The sequence below is a fragment of the Stenella coeruleoalba genome (genome assembly GCF_951394435.1).
Source record: "Stenella coeruleoalba genome assembly, chromosome: X".
NCBI classification, from domain to species: domain Eukaryota; kingdom Metazoa; phylum Chordata; class Mammalia; order Artiodactyla; family Delphinidae; genus Stenella; species Stenella coeruleoalba.
Window position 1 is genome coordinate 51,950,663 of NC_137152.1, and position 23,132 is coordinate 51,973,794.

Here is a 23,132-nt window from a genome sequence, read left to right on the forward strand (position 1 = left end):
CTTTTTTATTTCTGTAAGATTTCATTCAGTAAAGATGATGCAATAAATAATCTTTATTTCAGTAGTATTATCTCTTCTTTCATTCCTGATTTTCATAATTTAAAAGTACTGTTTTTTTTTCTCTTGGTCAATTTCTTAAAAGGTTGTCAGTTTGTTGATCTTTCCAAAGAACCAAGATTTGGTTTTGTTCATTTTCTCTTTTATTTTCTATTGTCTATTTCATTTATTTATGTCCTATTTTTTAAATTATTTTTCCTTCTGCTTTCTTCTTTTTTAGTTTAACTCTCCTTTTTCTAGTGTCTTAAGATAGAAGGTTATGTTACTTATTTGAGATCTTTCTCAATAGCTGTAAATAATGTATATGTAAGCAGTTAGAACTATAAATTTCCTTCTAAGCACAGCTTTTATTGAATTCCAAAAGTTTTGGAATGTTGTTTTTTCATTTCAATTTATCTGAAGGTATTTTCTTATTTCCCTTGTGATTTCTTCTTTGAACAATTATTTAGGCTGCACTGTTTAACTTTCACATATTTGTGAATTTCTCAAAGTTTCTGATTGCTAATTTCATTCTATTTTGATAAGAGAACATCCTTTGTATGATTTCAGTCCATTTAGACGTATTGAGACTTGTTTCATGGCCTTAAGTAGGTTCTCTCCTGGAGGATGTTCCATGTGCACTTAAGAATGTGCATTATGGTGTTTTGGGGGTGGAGAATTCTACAGATGTTTGTTAAGTCTAAGTTTTATAGTGTTGTTCATGATTTCCCTTTTCTTATCTTCTGCTTACTTGTTTTATCCTTTATTGAAAGTAGGGTCTTTAAATTTCTATTATTATTTAATCACCTATTTTCCATTCAGTTCTACCAGTTTTTACTTTATGTTTTTTGGGTTCTGTTATTAGATGCATATATTTATAATTGTATGTCTTCCTAACGGATTCAACTTTTTACCATTATAACATGTCCATCTTTGTCTCTAGTCACAGTTTTTTCTTGATGCCTATTTCGTCTGATAATAGTATACCCACTCCAGCTCTCCTTTGGCTGCTCTTTGTGTGGAATATCTTTTTCCATTCTTTTACTTTCAAAGAGTTTGTCTCTGAATCTAAGGTGTCTCTTGTAGAGAGCATATAGTTGTATCTCGTGGTTTTTTTCCAATTCATTCCTCAAATCTCTGTCTTTTAATAGCAGTGTTTAATCCAATTACACTTAATTACTTAGGCAGGATTTACACCTGTCAAACCTCATGGATTGTTGTTGCTGCAGTTTGTTCTTCTTTTAGTTGTTTGCTTGTTTAGTGACTTAAAAAAAAAAACAAAAAAATTAGGGCTTCCCTAGTGGCACAGTGGTTGGGAGTCTGCCTGCCGATACAGGCGACGCGGGTTCGTGCCCTGGTCCGGGAAGATCCCACATGCCACGGGGCGGCTGGGCCCGTGAGCCATGGTCACTGAGACTGTGCATCCGGAGCCTGTGCTCTGTGACGGGAGAGGCCACAGCAGTGAGAGGCCCGCGTACCACAAAAAAAAAAAAAAAAAAGTTTAATTATTTGGGCTTCCCTGGTGGCTCAGTGGTTGAGAGTCCACCTGCCAATTCAGGGTATGTGGGTTCGTGCCCCGGTCCAGGAAGATCCCACATGCCATGGGTCGGCTGGGCCCGTGAGCCATGGCCACTGAGACTCCGCATCTGGAGCCTGTGCTCCGCAACAGGAGAGGCCACAGCAGTGAGAGGCCCATGTACCACAAAAATAAATAAATAAATAAAATTTAAAAAAAAAACTAATTCTAGATGGCTGGGAATATGTTGGAGATTTTCAAAGCCTCCATTGGACATCTCATTTCTCCACCTTTTTTTTAAGCTTTTTGGTTAGCTCATTGTTTGCCACAATTGTTACCACCAACTCAGCCAGCCTTGATGTTCAACATTTGTCTCTCGTTATCTTCTACAAACTCCCCCAGGGAAAAAGCTATTCACACTTGGTAAGCCCTGATTCAGGTTAAATAACCATAGCCCTGAAAATGGAGTCTTTCAGGGAACCCCAAATGGTCAAATAGTGACCGTTCTCTGAAAGGGGGGCTTTAAAGGAGTCCCAGCCCCATTCCGCCTCCTCCAGTGATTACCAGGCTGCTAGTTTTCACCATCATTGCAGACTGTTGGTTTTCATGGTTACTATGGAGCTGGGAGGGGATGATGGGCAATAGGGCAAGTTTAAATGTCATAAAGTTTTGAATAAATCCTCCTCAGATTGCTACAAGCATTTGGTTAATTTCTAGAGTTCTGAAAATGTTTATTCTGACCATCTTTTGGCCAGTTTTCTAATTTATTTAATGGAGGAGAGAATTTTAGGAGTTCCTCACTTCATCATTTACTCTGACATTACTCCAGTCTAAAGTGTTTTGATCGAGCACTCCTCAACCTTTAAAAAAGGGAATATCTACAGTGTCCAGGAAAAAAAAGACCCTGAAAGTTAATTGGATTTTCAGGATCCTTCTGCTGTTCCTGAGGTCACTTAACCCAATGTTGTTTTTCATTTGACAAGCAAGAAGAAAGATGTTTTCTTGCATGTGATATAAACATATAAGCCAGACCATGTTTCCCCTCTACTCAGAATCCTCCAGTGTATCCCCATCTCACTTATTATAAGAGTATTTGACCTATAAGTTAATGACCTATAAGATCACAAATGATCTCTTCTGCTGTTGCCTCTCAGACCCCGTTTACCATATTTTCCCTGCTGTAGCTGCACTGCCTTCCTTGCCAATTCTCAAACATGATAAGTATTCTCCCACATTAGGGACCTACATCAACTGCTCCCTAGGCCATTAATGATCTTCCCTTAGATAACTGTGTGGCGCACTTTCTCACTTCCTTCAAGTTTTGGACAAGTGTCACCTCAATGAAACCTGCCTTCACCACTCAAGTTAAAATCATTGTCACTCAGCACTCCCCATTCCCCTTACCATGCTTTTTGTACATAGTACTTGTTTCTTTCTAACATACAATTTAATTTCCTAATTTATTATGTGTATTGTTTATTTTCTGCTTCCTTCCCTCTTTCACTTCCCCACACACATTAAAATGGATGTTAGTCAAGATAGGAACTTGTGATTATTTGTTCATTGATATATCCCTAGCATCTAGAACACTGCTTGGCATAGAGTAAATATTTAATAGACATTCAATTAATTAATATTGAATTTAATAGATATTCAATTAATTAATTCTGCCTAGATTTATCTTAATATTTTATCTGTTACATGGGCATGTGTTTAGTATAGATTCTGGTATTTATTAGGTGTATATTCATTTTTCACTGAATAACACAATGAATATTATGCTCCATTTCTAACCCTTTATTTTTCCAGTATTGTCAGGTAAATGAAATGTTCCACCTAAATGAACTTTGCCATATAACTGATCTCCAAGAAGTCTAGGTTTTAACATTTTTGTATATCTCTTCATGGAATGGATACAATGGTTTTCACGCCTTCCGGAACACAGCAGAGTGACTATAATTTAGCGTTTTTGTTGGATTTTGAAAAACTATGGAAAAAATAATAGGAATAAAAGAATACCCTGTGTGGCAAGAATTTAATCTCTTACTTAACTGTATGAGCTTGGGCAATTCTGTTAACCATTCTCAGCTTCAGTTTCATCGTTTGTAAAAAGATAATAATAACTTCCCTGAATAGCTCATATATTGCTGTGAGGTTCAAACAAGATAATGCATGGGAATACTATCTCTAAGTTGTAAAGCTACCAACAAATGCAAGGTAGAGTTGATACAAATGTTTATGATTTAGGAAGATGCTGAATACATATGAACTGATCCCTACTGGTGAGTTTTTAGGGAACAGAGAAGGGTTACACTCAATGTGAGAACAGCTAAACCTGAATAACATCAGCTCTACCTGTCATTAGTTGAAAATAATTTTAGATTCCTGATGTTTTAGTGTGAGCAACTTTCAACACTGGAATTTTGTAAGTCTCCTTGCCCTAGAGTATTAAGAATTATCAACGTTTTACATGTTTTGGAGCCAAAGATGACTCCCGTGTTTCCTAGGAATAACTCTGGTGCCCTTGGTACTGAAAAGGTACTCCAAAATGCAAAGACGCTCAGATACTTAGGGAACCCTGGGACAGTGAAAAAGGACAGAAAGTTAGAGTCGTTTGCCAGCTCAAGTTCCTGAAGTTGGTCAGGGTGGGGTTTTTTTGTTTGTTTTGTAATTGTTGTTTTGGTTTTTTAACATCTTTATTGGGGTATAATTGCTTTACAATGGTGTGTTAGTTTCTGCTTTATAACAAAGTGAATCAGTTATACATATACATATGTTCCCATATCTCTTCCCTCTTGCGGCTCCCTCCCTCCCACCCTCCCTATCCCACCCCTCTAGGTGGTCACAAAGCACCGAGCTGATCTCCCTGTGCTATGTGGCTGCTTCCCACTAGTTATCTACCTTACGTTTGGTAGTGTATATATGTCCATTGTTTGTTTTCCATTAAGGAAAGGCTAGCAACATGTACCTGTGAGTTCTTCTGACTTTCCAAATCACAAATGGAAAGGAATAATGTATTCATTTTTCTTGGGTCCTGCATTATAGAGGAATTTTAAGATTAAAGAGAGACATCTCATTTTGTCAGTGACCACTATTTTTGTTTGTAATTCAGTTGATTTCAACATTTTCAGTGAGAGTTTTGTTGGGGAACTGAAGTATTGGGTTGACCAAAAGGTTCGTTCAGTTTTTCCCATAAGATGGCTCTAGTAGCACTTAGTTGTCTTTAACTTCATTTGAAACAATTTTGTTAGATTGTTCGTGACAGCTGTCATATCAGTGTGCATTTTAAAAAAGACTTATCAAAATTGGTGAACTTTTGTGCAGCCATTTTAATATTGAAGATGGAAGAATAAAGCAACATTTTCAGCACATTATGCTTTATTATTTCAAGAAAGGTAAAAATGCAACTAAAACGCAAAAAAAAAAAGATTTATGCAGTGTATGGAGAAGGTACTGTGACTGATCAAATGTGTCAAAAGTGGTTTGTGAAGTTTCATGCTAGGGATTTCTTGCTGGACGATGCTGCATCGTCGGGTAGACCAGTTGAAGTTGATAGTGACTGAATCAAGACATTAATTAAGAAAAATCAATGTTATACCATGTGGGAGATAGCCAACATACTCAAAATATCCAAATCAAGTGTTGAAAATAATTTGCACCAGCTTGGTTATGTTCATCGCTTTGATGTTTGGGTTCCACATAAGTTAAGCACAAAAAAACCTTCTTGACCATATTTCCACATGTGATTCTCTACTGAAACGTAATGAAAACATGCCATTTTTAAAACAAATTGTGACAAGTGGTGAAAAGTGGACAATGTACAACAATGTGGAACAGAAGAGACCATGGGCCAAGCAAAATGAACCACCACCAACCACACCAAAGACTTGTCTTCATCCAAAGAAGGTGATGTTGTGTATATGGTGGGATTAGAAGGGAGTCCTCTATTTGAGTTCCTTTCAAAAACCAAACTATTAATACCAACAAGTACTACTCCCAGTTAGACCAACTGAAAGTGGCACTCGATGAAAAGCGTCCAGAATTAGTCAACAGAAAATGCATAATCTTCCATCAGGATAATGCAAGACCGCATGTTTCTTTGATGACCAGGCAAAAACTGTTACAGCTTGCCTGGGAAGTTCTGATCCATCCTCTGTATTCACCAGACATTGCACCTTCAGATTTCCATTTATTTCCGTTTTACAAAATTCTCTTAATGGAAAAAATTTCAATTCCCTGGAAGACTATAAAAGGTAACTGAACAGTTCTTTGCTCAAAAATATAAAAAGTTTTGGGAAGATAGAATTATGAAGTTACCTGAAAAATGGCAGTAGGTAGTGGAACAAAAAGATGCATATGTTGTTCAATAAAATTCTTGGTAAAAATGAAAAATGTGTCTTTTATTTTTACTTAAAATCCGAAGTCACATTTTGGCCAACCCAATATATGACAGGAAAAGACGTTATCTTTATGGCAAATGGATGGTATGGGTGGACCTTTCTTGATGGATGTAGTCTCACCACCTTCTTATTCTCTGATGGCTGGAAAGTAAAGCCCAGGAGTGCTTTAAGTAAGCAGTCAGTATTCTTTCTAATACCCCGCTAGCCTCCACATGTCATTTTTCTGGCCATGACTGTTGGTCAGTTCTAGCAACTGGTCTTTCAGGTAGTAATCACCAAAATGCAGGCCATAGTAGAGGTTGGGGAAAGGAACAGTCAAACCCATTTGGCTGTCTTAAGGAAGTTGTAAAAAGAAAAACTTTGTTTTTAGTAGAAAGGAAAAGAAAAAGTGTATGGAGTCAATGTGTTTGGTCAAGACTAATTGAATATCTTAGTTTTTGATGAGCCACAAGTCATTAATTTCACAGTTTGTTTTATCCATTAATGTTGGCTCTTTCCAACCTCCATGCCTTTTCAAATACATCATTTCCTCTGCCTGGAATGCTCTACCTGTGCTTTGTTTACATAGTAAAATTCTGTGTTTCCATCAAGATTACTGCTGTGAAATGCAACTACTCTTAATTCTTTCATTTTAGGAGTTTAACTTAACATTAGCAAGCTGTTTGCATTTCTTTTACTATACAGCTTATTAGCGTCCCATTATTTTGTCTTCTGATGATGTTATATAACAACTATTACTCTCTTTTGCCCAATTAGTTGTACATATTCTCCTAGGTCCTATTTTTTTTTAATTTACTCATTTACTCCTCTCTTTTTCTCTTTCTCTTTCAATATTTAGTGAATGCCTATGAGGGCCAGACATTGTGTTAGTTGTTTTGCCCACATTATTTCATTTATTTCATTTACATGTCACAGCAGACTTATAAGTCATTATCTCTATTTTACAGTGCACTAAATTGAGGTCTAGAGAAGTCAAGTTACTTGCTCCAAAGTTCCAGCTAGTAAGCAGGGATTTTTGTGGAAATACAATGCCCTATTTTTTTCCCTACTCTATTACACTGGCTCCTTTCTCTATAGTTTCAATTGATTCCTCTATATGTGTCTGAAATCAATCTTTCGGTGCCTTTATGGGGCTAGAGTAAGAAAGGAATTTTGGCTTCTTAGTGCTCAGGGTCCATCACAGTGTGACTCCCTAAGAGGAAGTAACTAAAAATAATCCTTGGAGAAGAGAGACTTGGAGAAGGTGGCTATAAAATAATTGGGATACAAGCTCACATCTTCCCTACTGCAACAAGGAATGCTTCTACCCTCAGTAGGGATGGCAGTGACACCACAGGTAATGTTGAGCCCAGTAAGGCAGCACTTGGTGGAGGGTGGTAATGGCTTCTTCAGCTTTTCTTGAAGCTGTCACAGAGCTCGGTAGGTCCTTAGTGAGGCCCAGGATTGAGTTTTTCGTTCTATAAAACTTTTCTTTTCTTTTTCTTTTCTTCTCATATCTTCCTTTTTCTTCTTCTAGTCCTGCCCCCTCCCTTCCCCTTCTACTCCTCTTCCTCTTCCTCTTCTCCTTCTCCTTCTTCTTCATCCCTTCTTCCTCTTGTTTCTCCTCCTCCTCTGCCCCTCCTTCTCCCCCCCCACCTGCGTCATTAATCTTGTCAAGAAGCATGTGTTTTGATAAGGTATACACTATAATCATCTTGATAAGTAGTTTTTGAATTTTTAGTAAATCAAATCAAAATAGCACTCAGAAAGGGAGCATAATGAGGGTATGTTTGAGCTGCAGATTAAATTTCAGTTTTCAAATTTGATCTTAGGTGACCTTTATTTTTAGAACTATATAGGAAGAAAAATCTGCGAAATTTTATTAAAGCTCTTTATTGTGGAGTACTTGATAAATAAATAACATTAAGTACACTCCTTGAATGCTGCACAATAAAGATTTCAGCAGTAACTTCAGCCTTGGTCAGTTCTTCCCGCATTCCACGTGATTCCAGGAGAATGCACACCATTCAAACAGCTCTTGTTTACCAAATAGCTAAAATTTGCCAGATTTACATAAGTTATTTTAAATGTCCATGGCTCTGCAAAAGTGGATGATATGATACAGATTTTACAAAGGAGGAAACAGATTCAAAGAGGTTTATGCTGCTTGCCCAAGTTTATGCTATTTACCATAACTAGTAAGTGACATTGCTGGGACTCATAACCCAGTCCCTCTGACTCCTAAGTTCTTGCTTCTGCCACCACACCGTACTTCTTTGCTAATTAACAAATAGCTAAGAACAAGTAATAGAAATTTCACAGTCTATGTTATAGTCTTTTAGTCTCTGGAATGAATATTAATTTATTGAGAGATTACTGAATTCTCCTCCTCATGCTCCCCCATCATTTTCTCAACAGAAAGAAATGTCCTCACAGTGAGCCACTGTAGTCAAGCCATGACCTACACCTCCTTGCCTCATTCCATAACTCTCTCATCCTCTTTTGTCTTATTGCTATTTCATCTCCCACTAGATGCAAACTCCTAAAGGGCAAGAGCTATAATTTCTCTTTCTCCTCTACAGACTTCAGCACAGGGCTGGACCATTGGGGTTTTTTTGTTTGTTTTTTGTTGTGTTTTTTTTGTGCGGTATGCGGGCCTCTCACCGTTGTGGCCTCTCCCACTGCGGAGTACAGGCTCCGGACGCGCAGGCTCAGCAGCCATGGCTCACGGGCCCAGCCGCTCCGCGGCATGTGGGATCCTCCCGAACCAGGGCACGAACCCGTGTCCCCTGCATCGGCAGGTGGACTCTCAACCACTGCGCCACCAGGGAAGCCCTGGACCATTGGGTTTTCAGTAGGTATTTGTTAACTAACTTTTTTTTGTCAATAACAGAAGTATCTTCTCTGGCCATATTAGAAAAGCAGCTTCCTTAATTGCACAGTATGGTGAACAGGAAACACACCTGTTGTGAATAGTGACTCAATAAATTGGGGACTAGGATGTGCTTGGGGACACCCCGTTTTGGTTTCCTCTCTGAAGTATGGAGTTTAACCCCCTTGTTGTATAGATAGGGATGCTGAAGCCTAGAAAGTGTAAATGATTTGTCTCAAGGAAACAGGGAAGCCTAACAGAGCCGTGACTATTTTAAATCTATGTTTAAAGCAGACAATACATGCACATGGTACAAAATTTTTAAATCACAAAAGGTTAAAGAGTGAAAAATAATTCCAGCCCCCCATCCTTCAGGCATGCAGTTCTCTTCTTCAGAGGCAACCAATATTTATTAGTTTCTTGTGTGCCCTTGTATGCATAGTATATTCATTAATAGACACATATAGAAAATACATAAAGTTTTCCCCAGACAATTGGTGTTCTGTGCTGTTTTGCATATTTTTTCCCACTTTACTATATATCTTAGAGATTGTTCCACTCAGTTTATACAGAACTGCTTCATTTTTAAATGGCTGAATTGTATGACTCCATCTATTGATGAGCATTTATGTTGTTTCCAGTCTTCTGCTATTATAAACAAAGTTGCAGAGAATGTTCTTGTATATGTGTCATGCCACACATGTGCAAACATGTGCTGGGTCAAAGCATATGTACATTTCAATTTTGAAAGCTTTTGCCAAATTGTCCTCCACAAAGGTTGTAAGACTATGCAAAATTTGTATTTGACAAAATTTATAAATGAAATAGTTACTGTTAATTTTACAAAAGAATGATTGTCTTGACCTTACAGAACTGTTCAATACAGTGTTTCTTTCATTGTCAATCCCCACTGTACACTCAAATGAGAATTCAGTTTAAAGAAATGTGACTTATACACTACTCTTCAGGAACACATCGATTGGGTAAAGCATGTGAAGATGGCAATATGTTTCTAAAATGCAACTGAGGCTACATAAACTGTGCTTCTAATCATATTACCAAACCCCAGAGGTGTGATCAGGTGAAAGTGTGTGGAGAAAAGAACAAGGGGGTCAGACTCAACTAGAAGGAAGTAAAGCTACCACAAGGGCAGGACTGGTGTCGTGCCAATAAACTGGGTTTCTGTCTGCGAGGGGGCAGGGGTCAGCAGGAAGTCTTGATATTTGTACTGTTCACTAATTTCCATGATGTAGATACTCTTATCAGGACAAATTTCAAGCTACCAGTATGACAGCACTGAATGCGAAATTATGAAGATGCTCAGAATTGGTATTTATGAATCACTACAAACCAACTCCAGCACAACACTGCACAGAACCTAAGGGTAGACAGCTGGAGAACATACAATTTGGGTCTGACCAAATGTCAGATGACCTTGGCAGAAGTGAGCTGCCTATTCTTCATAGTGTTTTCCTTGGTGAGGTTGGAGCCTGTACTTCTCCAAGATGGTCTTTCCAAATCCCATCTGAAGAACATTATCTGTTTGGTGCTCCCGACACTATTCATCTGAGTGGACTGAACCTCACTAGTCTCTTGAGAAGCAAAAAAAACAAGGAGTTTTGTAAATTCTCAAGTGCTATTTCAATGTCAAACATTCATCCTGTTATTAACCTGATGTCAGCTGCAGAACTACATAAGCAGTCAACTCATGGGCAAGGTCCAACATCAGCAGTTCTCTCCCCTAGCTGCACATTAGAAACAATAGGGGAGTGTTAAAAAAAGTCATAGTGCCCACCCTTACCCCCAGTCAATTGAATAAAAACTACTGAGAGTGAAACCAGGCATAAGTATTTTGTAAAAGCTTCCCAGATGATTCTGACTTGCAGCCAAGGTTGAGAATTACTGCACTGCACTACCTGGTTCTGCCATCGAATCAACTCTTCCTACCACCTCCCCTCCCTTATCATATGCCAGTCACACTGACCATCTTGCTGTTCCAACAACACACCAAACACATTCATGACTTTAAGGCTTTGTATTTGCTATTACTTCTCTTGAGAATTTTTCCCCCTGACTCTTTGCATGTCTGGTGCTATTATTCAAGTTTCAGCTCAAAACCTCATCCTCAGATAATCTTTCCCCACTCTACCTAAATTTACTCTCCTATTCTATCACAGCACTCTGTATTATTTCTTTCATTATATGTATCACCATCTGAAAATATCTAAATTATTATTTATCACTCATTTATTACTTGTCTGTTTCCACCAAGATCACCCAACTTGAGGGCAAGGACTTTGATTGTATTATTCACTGTTGTTTCCCTGGTTGCCTAGAATAGTGCTTGGAACATAGTAGGTATACACTCAAAGATTGTCCTTTAACCATCAGATGATAGTTATTAAACATCTTCTATGGTTGAATTCAATGATGTATTCAAATATTTCATTGTGTTAAGGTTTAAACTGCATAGCATTGCATTCAAGGCTATTCATGACCTAGCCACCATCAAACTTGTCAGCCTCACCTTCTACTTGCTGTCCTCTTGAAGCAGGAGGTCTATATGAATTGCAGTAGCTAGGGAACGTGGTCTGGAACTGAACACTGCAGGGTTTTCTTTAACAGAGAAGTGTATTTGTGTGTGTACTGGGGGCAGGAGGCAGAGGATGGAATGTTTGTGGCCAGGGCAGGGGCCAATGAAGAGAGTAGCATAGTCATAAGAAGGTTGCTCTTGGAGGGGAATAGAAGACAAGATAGACTCAGTAACATTATACATAACTCATCTAATGTACTGATATTTTCCCTTTTACAAATCACTTGCACATGCATTCTATATTATTTGTTTTGTATAACTCTAGGATGGAGGTAATGCCATTATTTATATCCTCATTTTTTAGATGAGTAATCAAGGTTCAAGGTTCAAGGCCTTGCCTGAGGCCATTTGGAGCTGGGATTTGACACCTGCTGTTCTTTCTGACTGCCAGTCTAGTACTCTTTACATTTCTATTTTGTGGAACTTGGGCCAGACTGTGGAAAGTACAGAAAGCCAAGAAAAGGAGTGTGGGCTTGATTCCTGTTCCCCTCAGTAGAGCTAACTATAACATCAAAAGAATCAAAAATGATCATGGGTTTATAACCACTCCCAAGAAGCATTCCTGTTGAGCATTAGCTGAGGGGCCTGGCTGAGGGCCCATCATGGTACTGGGTTAACGGCCATCTGTGTTTCTGGGTGGGTGGGACAGGTGGGGGAATGGTTGCAGCCCTAGAATCACAAGGAGTCAGCTACCTTATAAGTTCTTCTCACAAACGACTTGCCCTGTGGCAGGGCACAGACTGTGTTGTTTAGAGTTTTCTAGCCTGTTCCACAGGCCAAAGAGCAGTATTCTAGGAGAAAAAACAGTACTAGGAATCAATAATGCTTGGGATTGCTTTTCATAGAAGAGAGACCTTGGGTGATTAAGCCAGAGGTTCTTGGCTGCCTCAGCCCCAGAGAAAGTAATGTCCACAGGATACATGGCCCTAAACAGGCCTTGGTCTCCTTCCAGTATATGTAGGTCACTCAGGGAAGAGGCACTTAGCTACTTCTTTCTGTAGGGTACTGTCTTTGTTTTTCAGAGAAAGCCCTTAAAGTCAAGAGATTTGAGATTGGAAAAACAAGATAGGTATGCAGACTGGCTTCAGCCCTCCTAGAGTCACACTCAGGGACTCTGAGACTCCCATCACAAATACTAATGTGAATAGAAGACTTCTGAACCTACCTTCCTTAGTCTGCTACTATTCTCTTAATGCCTAACATATTCCCATCTAGTTATAGATCAGGGGGAAAAGATGAAGAGAGAAGTAGAGGAACTTCCCTGGTGGTCTAGTGGTAAAGAATCCGCCTTCCAATGCAGGGGACATGGGTTTGATCCCGGGACAGGGAACTAAGATCCCACATGCCACAGGACAACTAAGCCCACGTGCCACAACTACTGAGCTCACATGCCTCAATGAGAGAGCCCACCTGCCACAAAGTACAGAGCCCACACACCACAACTACAGAGCCCATGCACCACAACTAGAGAGAGAAAACCCGCACACCACAAGTAGAGAGAAGCCCGTGCGACACAACAAAGAGCCCACACTGTGACAAAAGATCCCACGTGCCATAGCTATGACCCAACACAGCCAAAAAAAGAAAAAGAAAAAAGAAAGAAAGAAAGAAAAAGAGAAGTAGAAATATGGGTCACATAGTGATTCAGTAAGACCACAGGGCTGGTCCTCAGGTCTTCCTCCTTCCTGCTCTATGATCTTTTACTATTCTGTGCTACTTCTTTCTTTGAAATATAGTGTCAGGGTCCATATGAGAAAAGATATCACATTGATAAAGACAAGCATCTATATCACAGGTCACACAGACCTGGCTTCTGATTCTGCTTCTGCCACTTATTAGCTGGTAACTGTAGGTGAGTCATTCAGCATCTCTGAGCCTTATTTTCCTCAACCCTAAATTAAGAATAGTAGCTACCTGGAAGAATTTTGACAAGAATTAAGTGAGTCAGCATCTTTAAAGGCACCTGTAATAGTACCCAAAGCACAGTGGGTTACCTCCTCTCTCCATTGCTTTCTCTAGGAAAGTCAAGGATTACTCTTCCTTGACACTAGGAAGAGGCAATGGGTATATGTAGAAACTACAGGGCAAATAAGTCAGGAGAGAGGCAAATATTCAATAAAATATTTGCTTGGTTTTATAGTGGTTCAGTAGAAAGCATATGGTAACCTGGATTGAAACTGGGCTATATTCTTTAGTCTCAATAGGCACTCTGTATCTCATGTTTCCTCATAAACTGAGGGTAACGTTCTGTACCCTCCCTACTTTGAAGAAAGGCTCAGCAAGATAATGAATATGAAAATGATTTTGAAGTAATAAAGCAAATGTGCAAAGAACATTGTGGGCAGGAAAGCTGAGTTTTAGTTCCATCACTGTCATTGATGCATTGTTTAACCTTGGTCAAGTCCACTCTGCTTTCTGGATCTCAATTTCCTCACCTGTAAAATAAGAGTGTTGGACTAGATGATCTCTGCAGAGGTCCTTGCCTCTTCTGATATTCAAGGAGTTTATTATTTAAATAATAATAATAGATAAGATCTGTATAATGCTTTATGCTTTATGTTATTTTTACATCTATTATCTTATATGAGAATAGCACTGAACTGCTAGACTGGGGATAGGGAGACATGGATTCTTGTTGCTACTTTGACATTGACTCATAGTATGACCTTAAGCAAGCTTTTTCCATTCTCTGAGTCTAAGTTTCTTAGTCTGTGAAATAGGAGATACTGAGGGTTGAACTAAGTCATGTAGGTCTCTAAACTTTTCCACAAAGCCCTGGGGAGTCCTATAGAGCTTTTCTAAGGTGTACCACAATGATAAAGCTGCAGAGAAGGGGAGAAAAGGAGAGGTCTAGCAGAAGTTCTAAGTTTCCTATGCCTGCTTCAGGCACATTAAGTTTAATTTTTATCTGTTACGTTATATGGGGCCTTTATGTAATGTTTCATTTATTAAAAAGGTTCACCACAAAAGAATAAAATAACTTGAATGGATGTTCTCTAAAGCCTTAAGTTTTAAAAGTGGGATTCAATAACATATGTTGTTTGATAACACCATTGTTGTTTTTTGAATAAAATAGTATATTGTGAATATCCTTCCAAGTTAAAAAATAAGACACTGACTGCAGTGCTCCTTTGCATGAATATAGAATAATTTAATCATTCTCTTAATGTTGGACATTTAAATTTTTCCAATGCAGTCGTCCCTTGGTATCTGCTGGGGATTGGTTCCAGAAGCCCTGGTTGATGCCAAAATATGTGGATGCTCAAGTCCCTTATATAAAATGGCGTAGTCCACCTGAAACTGTAAAACTCTTAGAAGAAAACAAAGGCAGTACACTCTTTGATATCAGTCCTAGCAATCCTTTTTTGGATCTGTCTCCTCAGGCAAAAGCAACAAAAGCAAAAATAAACAAATGGGACTACATCAAACTAAAATACTTATGCATAGTGAAGGAAACCATCGACAAAACAAAAAGACAACCTACTGAATGGGAGAAGATATTTGCAAATGATATGTCAGATAAGGGGTTGATGTCCAAAATATATAAAGAACTCACACAACCCAACATCACAGAAAAAAAAAAAAACCTGAACAACCCAAACAATGAGCAGAGGACCTGAATAGACATTTTTCCAAAGAACACATACAGATGGCCAACAGGCACATGAAAAGATGCTCAACGTCACTAATTATCAGAAAAATGCAGATCACTAATTATCAGAGAAATGCAAATCAAAACCACAGTGAGATATCACCTCACACCTGTTAGAATGACTGTCATCAAAAAGACAACAATGGACTATTACTCAGCCATAAAAAGAAATGAAATTGAGTTATTTGTAGTGAGGTGGATGGACCTAGAGTGTCATACAGAGTGAAGTAAGTCAGAAAGAGAAAAACAAATACTATATGCTAACACATATATATGGAAGGTAAAAAAAAAAAAAAAAAAAAAACAGTACTGATGAACCTAATGTCAGCACAGGAATAAAGACATAGACATAGAGAATGGACTTGAGGACACCAAGGGGAGGGGAAAGCTGGCGCAAACTGAAAGTAGCATTGACATATATACACTACCAAATGTACAATAGCTAGTGGGAAGCAGCAGCATAACACAGGGAGATCAGCTCTGTGCTTTGTGACCACCTAGAGGGGCAGGATAGGGAGGGTGAGAGGGAGGATCAAGAGGGAGTGCTTATGGGGATATATGTATGCATATGCCTGAATCACTTTGTTGTACAACAGAAACTAACACAGTATTGTGAAGCAATTATACTCCAATAAAGATCTATTAAAGTAAAAACAAAAAACAAGTGTTGGAGAGGATGTGGAGAAAAGGGAACCCTCATGCACTATTGGTGGAATTGTAAATTGGTGCAGCCATTATGGAAAACAGTATGGATGGTCCTCAAAAAATTAAAAATAGAACTACTATACGATCCAGCAGTTCTACTTCTGGGCATTTATCTGAAGAAAATGAAAACATTAATTCAAAAAGATTATATGTATCCCTATGTTCATTGCAGCATCATTTACAATAGCCAAGATATGGAAGCAACCTAAGTGTCCATCAATAGAAGAATGGATGAAGAAGATGTGGTGTATATATACAGTGGGTATTATACTAAGTGAAATAAGAGACAGAGAAAGATAAATACCATATGATTTCACTTATATGTGGATTTTAAAAAACAAATGAAAAAACAAAACAGACTCATAAATTCAGAGAGCAAACTGGTAGTCACCAGAGGGGAGGAGGGTGAGGGGTTAGGAGAAATAGGTGAAGGGAATTAAGAGATAAAAGCTTCCAATTATAAAATAAGTCACAGGGCTGTGATGTACAGCATAGAGAATATAATCAATAATATTGTAATAACTTTGTATGATTTACTAGGTTACTAGGCTTATCATGCTGATAAAATCCTAAAGTATATAAACGTCAAATCGCTATGTTGTACAACTGAAACTAATATAATTCTGTATGTCACTATAGTGCAATGAAAAAGAGAAAAAAACTATGAATAACAAATAAATAAATAATAAAAATAAACTGGCATAATAGAATGAATACAGTTGAAATTTCGATCCATGGTTGGTTGAATCCACTGATATGAAACACATGACTATGAAGGGCTGACTGCATTCCCTGTTTAAATAATGCTACACTGAACTACTTTCTTGTGCTTAACTTATTATCTTCTTATAAAACATTCCAAAAGTGGAATTACTGGTTGAAGTTTATGTGAATTTAATTTTTTTAGATATATGGCAAAATTGCTCTCTAAAAAGTTTACACACCCACTAACAATACCTTTTCACCAGTAATTAGTATTAAATTTTTACTAGTCTTCCTTGTGAAAATGATATCTTATTTAAATTGTATTTCTATAATTATTAATACAATTGAAATTGCACAAATTTCATATGCTTACTGATCTTTTGTGGTTCTTCTTTTAATTGCCTGTTCATGTCTGTTGCCCATCTTTCTGTTGTATTGTTCATTGTTATATGTCAAGGAAATTGACCACGGCTTTTACATACTTGATACTGATATGTATTTTGTAGTTCATGATTGTCTTTAAATTCTATTATTATGTTTGTTTCACATAAGAAAGTTTAAATTTTTTCTAGTCAAGTGTCAGAATTTTTGCTTATGTATTCTTTATTGTCATGTTTTAAAAATCCCTTTTGGACCTTCAAAAATTAAAAAATGTTCACCTACAATATTTCAATATCTAACAATATTTCAATAATTCCTTTTTGTTTTTTTTATTGACATATTTAATCCATCTGGAATTTATTTTGGTTTCAACTAGTAATTTAACTTTATTATCTTTTCCAAATGAATAACGAGTTGTTCTGACACCATTTAATGAATAAATCATCCTTTCTTTACTGATTTAGAATGACATATTACATGTTCAGAGTCTGTTTTTGGCTTTTCTGGTCTCTTGCACTGATAGGTCTATGCTGAGTCAATACCAAACTGTTGTAATTATTATGGCATTATAATACTTTAAATGTCTAGTAGGAAAAGTCTCATTACTCTTCTTTTTCAAAAATATCTTGGCAATATCACACATTTTATTCCTTTAGATAAACTTTGGGATAATGTTGCCAAAATTTTGTTTGGATTGGTTTAAATTTATAGATTTGACTGGGGAAAATACTGGCATCCTTGCAGTATTGCATCTTCCCATCCAGAAACACTGTACATCTTTCCATTTAATTCCGATCTTTTTTTACATACCTCAATAAAGGTGTTTTGTTTTGTTTTGTTTTTAGTTTTGTTTATATAGGCCCTACACTAACACTCTCTTTATGAAGCATGAGAAGTCCTACTTCTTCAGTCTTCTCTATAGGTTCATAATAAAGATGATGACTTGACCCTCTTCTCATTTGCATGATGTGTTGCCACAGATGGTGGGTAGCTCCCCTACTTTACCTCCTCAGCTCCAAATAGGATTTTTCACAATGAACAAATTGAAAAAAACCTAATCAGACGTTGACCTCAGCTCATACTGCATGGCAGCACCAAAGGGGCTGACAGAAAACAATAGAAATGAGGAGTCTCTGGAGAAAATATCTGAAGCCTGTCCTGTGACCTTTGTTTCTGCTGGAGCTTTGAATCAGACTTAAGGTTTATGATGGAAGAATAGGACCCATGAAGAAAAATGCAGAACACTATCAGGCAGTCAAGAATTTCAGAGCCAGCTGGCATGCAGAGGGCCTCATATCAGTTCATTATGTGACCATTCACAGGGATAAAGTGTTTGAGCTGTTCTAATAAGAGAGTTATCAAGTATTTAAATGTGCGATCTGTTTGTAGTTCTAGAGTTTGGACTTACCTCCTTCAGCATGTGAGAGGGGTTTTTATATTTTGCCAGAGTTTTCACAATGACATTTTTTGTGAGACTGATTATAGGTTGTTGATAAAATTTTGCTGTTGGAGGTCAACAGTGTCAAAGAGCCAGGTGTAATGTTTGTAGAATCTGAGGAGGAGAAGAAGATGGTTTGTAGTTTGTGTTCTCTATGTTAATTATTCAGTCACCTTGGCTACAGCATGGGAACAGAGGACCTTCTAGGACCATCTTGGAGCAGGCCCAGATCCCATTTACACAGTTCTTTTGTCAACTGAGAAGGCCATACACTTACTAGATAATAAACAAAGATACTTAACATCCTCAGAGTGCTCAGTCTTGAGACTACACCCACCCACAACATGTCTCCTTTGGATGCATTTACTAGATCTTGTGCTGGCTCTACCAATTTCCTGTGATTTGGGGCATGTCATTTCAATACCTTGAGGCCATTTTCATAACTGAAGAGTCAAGCAGTACTTTGGGACATTTTATTAGAAGGCTTTTAAAGTCCTTTACAGATCAAAGATTATCTATTTTTAATAATATATAATTATTATGTATTATTACCAATGGGTCAAAGCTACAAGGAGACAGACACTGAGTTTCCTGGAAGTAAGAGCATCATAACAGAGTCCAGAAATGAAGTGGGCTGCAATTCAAGAAAAGGTGGGGCAGGGATGCTATAGAGGGGATTCAAGCTTTTTATGGAGAAGTAGGGGTGGTGTGACCAGTGTTTAAAATTCTTTCCAATATGTAAGATTCATAGCCTTATGGACTATGATATGGAACAAATAAACTGTGTGGTGCCATGCAGGTCAATTTCATTTTAATGAGCATCATTTTCTTCAGCTGTATAATGTGGTATATAGTAATCCCTGTTATACTTAATTTGTACAAGATTCTTATTAACTTTTGTAAGCTAATCAAATGGGATGGATTTTTATTTTATTAGGTTTTATATTAGGTTTTAATTTATTATTACTTTATGTTATTATATATTATTTATAATACATAAATAAATAGGTATTATATAGTAGAGTGTAAATGTAACCTTTATATGCACTAGGAAACCAAAAATTCATGTGACTCCCTTTACTGGCATATTCACTTTATTGCAGTAGTCTGGAACCACACCCACAATATGTCTGAGGTCTGCCTGTAGTCTTGAGGTTTGCAGCAGCACTGATACTGTGGGGGTGTCCCAGGTCTAGAATACCCACAGCACTGGAAATGAACCCACTGGAATTTGGTACAGGGCCTGCCTTCTAGGAGTTGACACCTAAAGGCTATATGACAATCATCAAAGCACCATCCATTCTGTGCACATATTACAGTCCTCAGTTTGCAGCAGAAAGAAGCTGTTAGCAAATTATGTGTTCTATTTATACAAGTAAAATCCTGCAGTATGGTAGAAAGGGTATTGGCCTAGAGGCCTTAGTTTTTTCATTGTTGAGTGAAAGTGATGACAGTACCTACCTCAAAGCATTGCCAAGGCGATTTATTTAAATAGCATATGTAAACCCCCTCACACAGGCTTTGTTCATAGTAAGTGCCTATTAAATGGTAGTTTTTCTTCCTTAAGGTGCCTCCAATTCAGTGTTCTTCAGGCAAGTCACCTCCCCAGAACTCATCCTTGGAATGAAAGTGTTGTCCTGGGGTGATTTTTAATAGTTCCTTCAAGCCCAGCATTTCAGAGTCCTTTGACAAAGGGAAGAGAAAGAGGGAGGGAGGGAGGGAAGGAAAAAGAAAAGGGGAGAGGAAGGAAAAGAAAATTTTGCTAACCTGGTTACAATGAATCTCCTACAAAAAATAACCTACTACAATAGATGTGACTGTAATGTAAATTTTAGACTGAGTGAAGAGAGAGGAAAGCTGAGCTATAGCTAAATTTGTGGGCTTTTTCCCCGATATCAAATAGCAATTGTGCTTCATTTTTTATTCCTTTTCTCTACCACAAGCATTCTTACTCTGCCAAAAGAAGCCTCCTTAAAATCTCAGTCTACCCCATAAAGTAAAGCACAGAAGTAAATGAGAGAAAAAATACCAAGGACTTGGAGAAAGAAAGGGGTGCGATGAAGGGATGCACAGGCTCAGTCTGGGGGTCAGGGCCACAAGTGTAAGTTCTGCATGTTTCAGAGCAGCAGGGTCTGTATCGCTGTCTATTTCTGCTGGTGACCCTATGTGCCTCTGGATCTCTCTGTTCCACTTGAGTATTCATTCAGTCAGTGTTTATTGAAGGCCTACTGTGTGCCAGGCCTGTGCGAGGAGCAAGGAGACAAAGTATTGAGTGAAATTTGTGTTTCTGAGTGGACCTCCATGTTTTTCTTTGAACAGCTATAATCCTAAGGATTTCTGAGTCTGAGAATGTGTGTGGTGTGTTTGTGTGTGTATATTTCTGTGTATCTCTCACAACTTCACATGTGCATGACAGTGATTGTTTTTCTTCTGCTATCTTCAGAGGACTTCCTTTCATTTGTTGTGTTCACTTTGCAAAGAGTGGGCTTTATCTGTTTGATTTTTACAACCTGAAGGATTGAGGGTATGATCACTAATATTTTAAAAACAATTAAAAATCACATGGAGTTCTCTTTTATAGAAGGCTTAATTGTATTATGAAAAATAAGCATGTTATTAGCTCAAGTATGATCCTATGATGATTACAGAAGTCAGGAGAAGGGAATATTGCCTGAGCCCAAGTCTCTGCTATGCCATGCTAAAGGAGTGACAATTTCCACCGTATTTTCTCATGGACATTATTGACTTTTAGTAAAGAGCATCTTATTTAAAAAGCCAGTACGTAATCCTAATAAAGGAGTATCAGCAGGACCTGAATTGTTCATCCCTTTGAAAAACACCTATGAAAACCAAACAATATAGCATTGAATTAAGCCATCCTGGTTTAATAGTTAGAGTCTTTGTGATCAAATTGTATGGGACCATTTTCTATCCACTTCTCTCATTGGGCAGGGTATATCGTCACACCTTTTCTGCCTAGAAATACTTTCCAAAGAGACTCTGGCAACACATTAACAGGACTGTCTACTCTTATATTTGTTCTCCCAGGAAAACAGAAGTACCTGTGTGCCAGCAGAAATGATTGCACCATCGATAAATTCCGAAGGAAAAATTGTCCATCTTGTCGCCTCCGGAAATGCTATGAAGCAGGGATGACTCTGGGAGGTACAATATTTTTCTTCCTCTTTCTCCTTCTTCCTTTCCCTCCCTCATTCTCTTATTCTCTCTTTAAACCAGATTTTCCTCTTTGATGCTTCCATGGAGGCCAGCCATGCTCTAGATACAGGCTGACCCCTTCATATCCTATGTGGCCATCAGCCAGCTGGTGCTTTTCTTTATCTTTAACCATGCCACACCGCACTGTGGGGCTCAGCATAGGAGCAGGAGTTGTGAAGCAGGGATCAGGACCCATCAGAGGGTGAGTGAGTGTGGACTTGACTATGAAGTGTTCCCCAGGGGACATAATGGTACTGACCTTCTGTTGTTAAATGGTGGCTAGGATGAGAGAACTAAGGAATCCAGAACAGTCACAGGTGCAGGATGACCCAGGCACAGGCTGGCCCTGAAAACCCAGGAATATCCCTCAGTTAGCTGCTGCCTGTGTTGTGGAGTTGGCCACCTGGAATGAGAAGCTGCTTTTCTTTGGAGCCTATGACTAGGCTGCCAAGCAGAGCCAATTTCCTATCCCACATCTCCCAGGGATGAGCAGGCCTTTTAATCATTCCATTTTGTTTGCAAATCTATTGACCATTTCCAAAAGCATTTTTTTTAGTAGCAGGGTAACTTGACAGAACAAAGATACAGCTCTTTCAAGGGTAATCCCCCATCGTAATGCTCTCTGTCTTTTATTCTATGTCTACCATAATTGTTGTCACTATTACAGAAAGGTTTGGCTGACACTTACATTTTCCCCCTTCAAATTCCTCATTTCTTCATGTTTATATCTACTCAGTGCCAGGGTCCTCTCTACTGCCTGCTGCTTCCAAAAACATGCACCTTTCATGAGAAAAACTAGCTTATTAGTCTACTTTGATTTGGAAATTTGAAGAAAGGCAAACCTGTTTCTGAACACCTGAAACTGTAGCCTCATACCTGATTACTTATTATCAGCCTGGAAAACCCAAGTTCCTATAATTCTGCCCTCTCACCTCCCCTTCTCAAGGCTGATTTAGAGTACTTGTTTATCATTGGCTTTCTGCAAGGTGCTTAATACCTTGTCTGCCTATGTGCATATTTACAGAAACCAACATGGTTGTTTTCTAACCATGTGTGGGTCTTCATGTGGGTAACTGTGTCCTCCCCTCCTCACAGGCTAGTGATAGTCTTTAAACAGACCAAAGTACTAAAAATGAATTGACGCAGATTCAGCTTGAGACAGCCTCTCAAGTAGTGTCTAGTACTCCTAGACATCGCAGCCAGATGCTCTGTGAGTGGTTTTCCAGGCAACCACATCAAATGAGATTCAAATAATATAAGAAAAGTCAACTTTGTTCTTCTTTGCTTGGCTTACTACAGAAAAATCCTATAATTGTGGTCTACAGTGGGGAGGAAGAAACAGGACTGGGTGTGGAGGGAGAGGGCAGAAAGATAGCCAGGAAAGTTGACAAAGGGGTTGACAAGATGAAGTGTTCTCCATATGAATGTTGTCACAACATTCATGGTGGGGGGTCACCCCATGGTGAGGGTTCTGATACTTTCGACTCTCAATTATTTAGCCCTCTGTGAATTATGTATAAGATATGGGGGCTCCTAGATATGGAAAACTTTTGCTTAGTTTTCCATCTGCTGATATGAATTGCAAGCCGCTTTGACACAGGTAAAGTTTAATGGTAACAAAAGTCCTCATAACATTTGG

At 38.3% G+C, this 23,132-nt stretch overlaps 1 protein-coding gene across 1 annotated transcript in view; it reads left to right on the forward strand.

Annotated features, from left to right (window-relative positions):
- Nucleotides 1–23,132, forward strand: part of AR (androgen receptor) — a 170,263-nt gene that overhangs the window by 111,453 nt on the left and 35,678 nt on the right. The window contains exon 3 of the mRNA XM_079909806.1: nt 21,326–21,442. Coding sequence (XP_079765932.1) covers nt 21,326–21,442 — 117 coding nt within the window. The remainder of the gene's footprint in view (nt 1–21,325; nt 21,443–23,132) is intronic.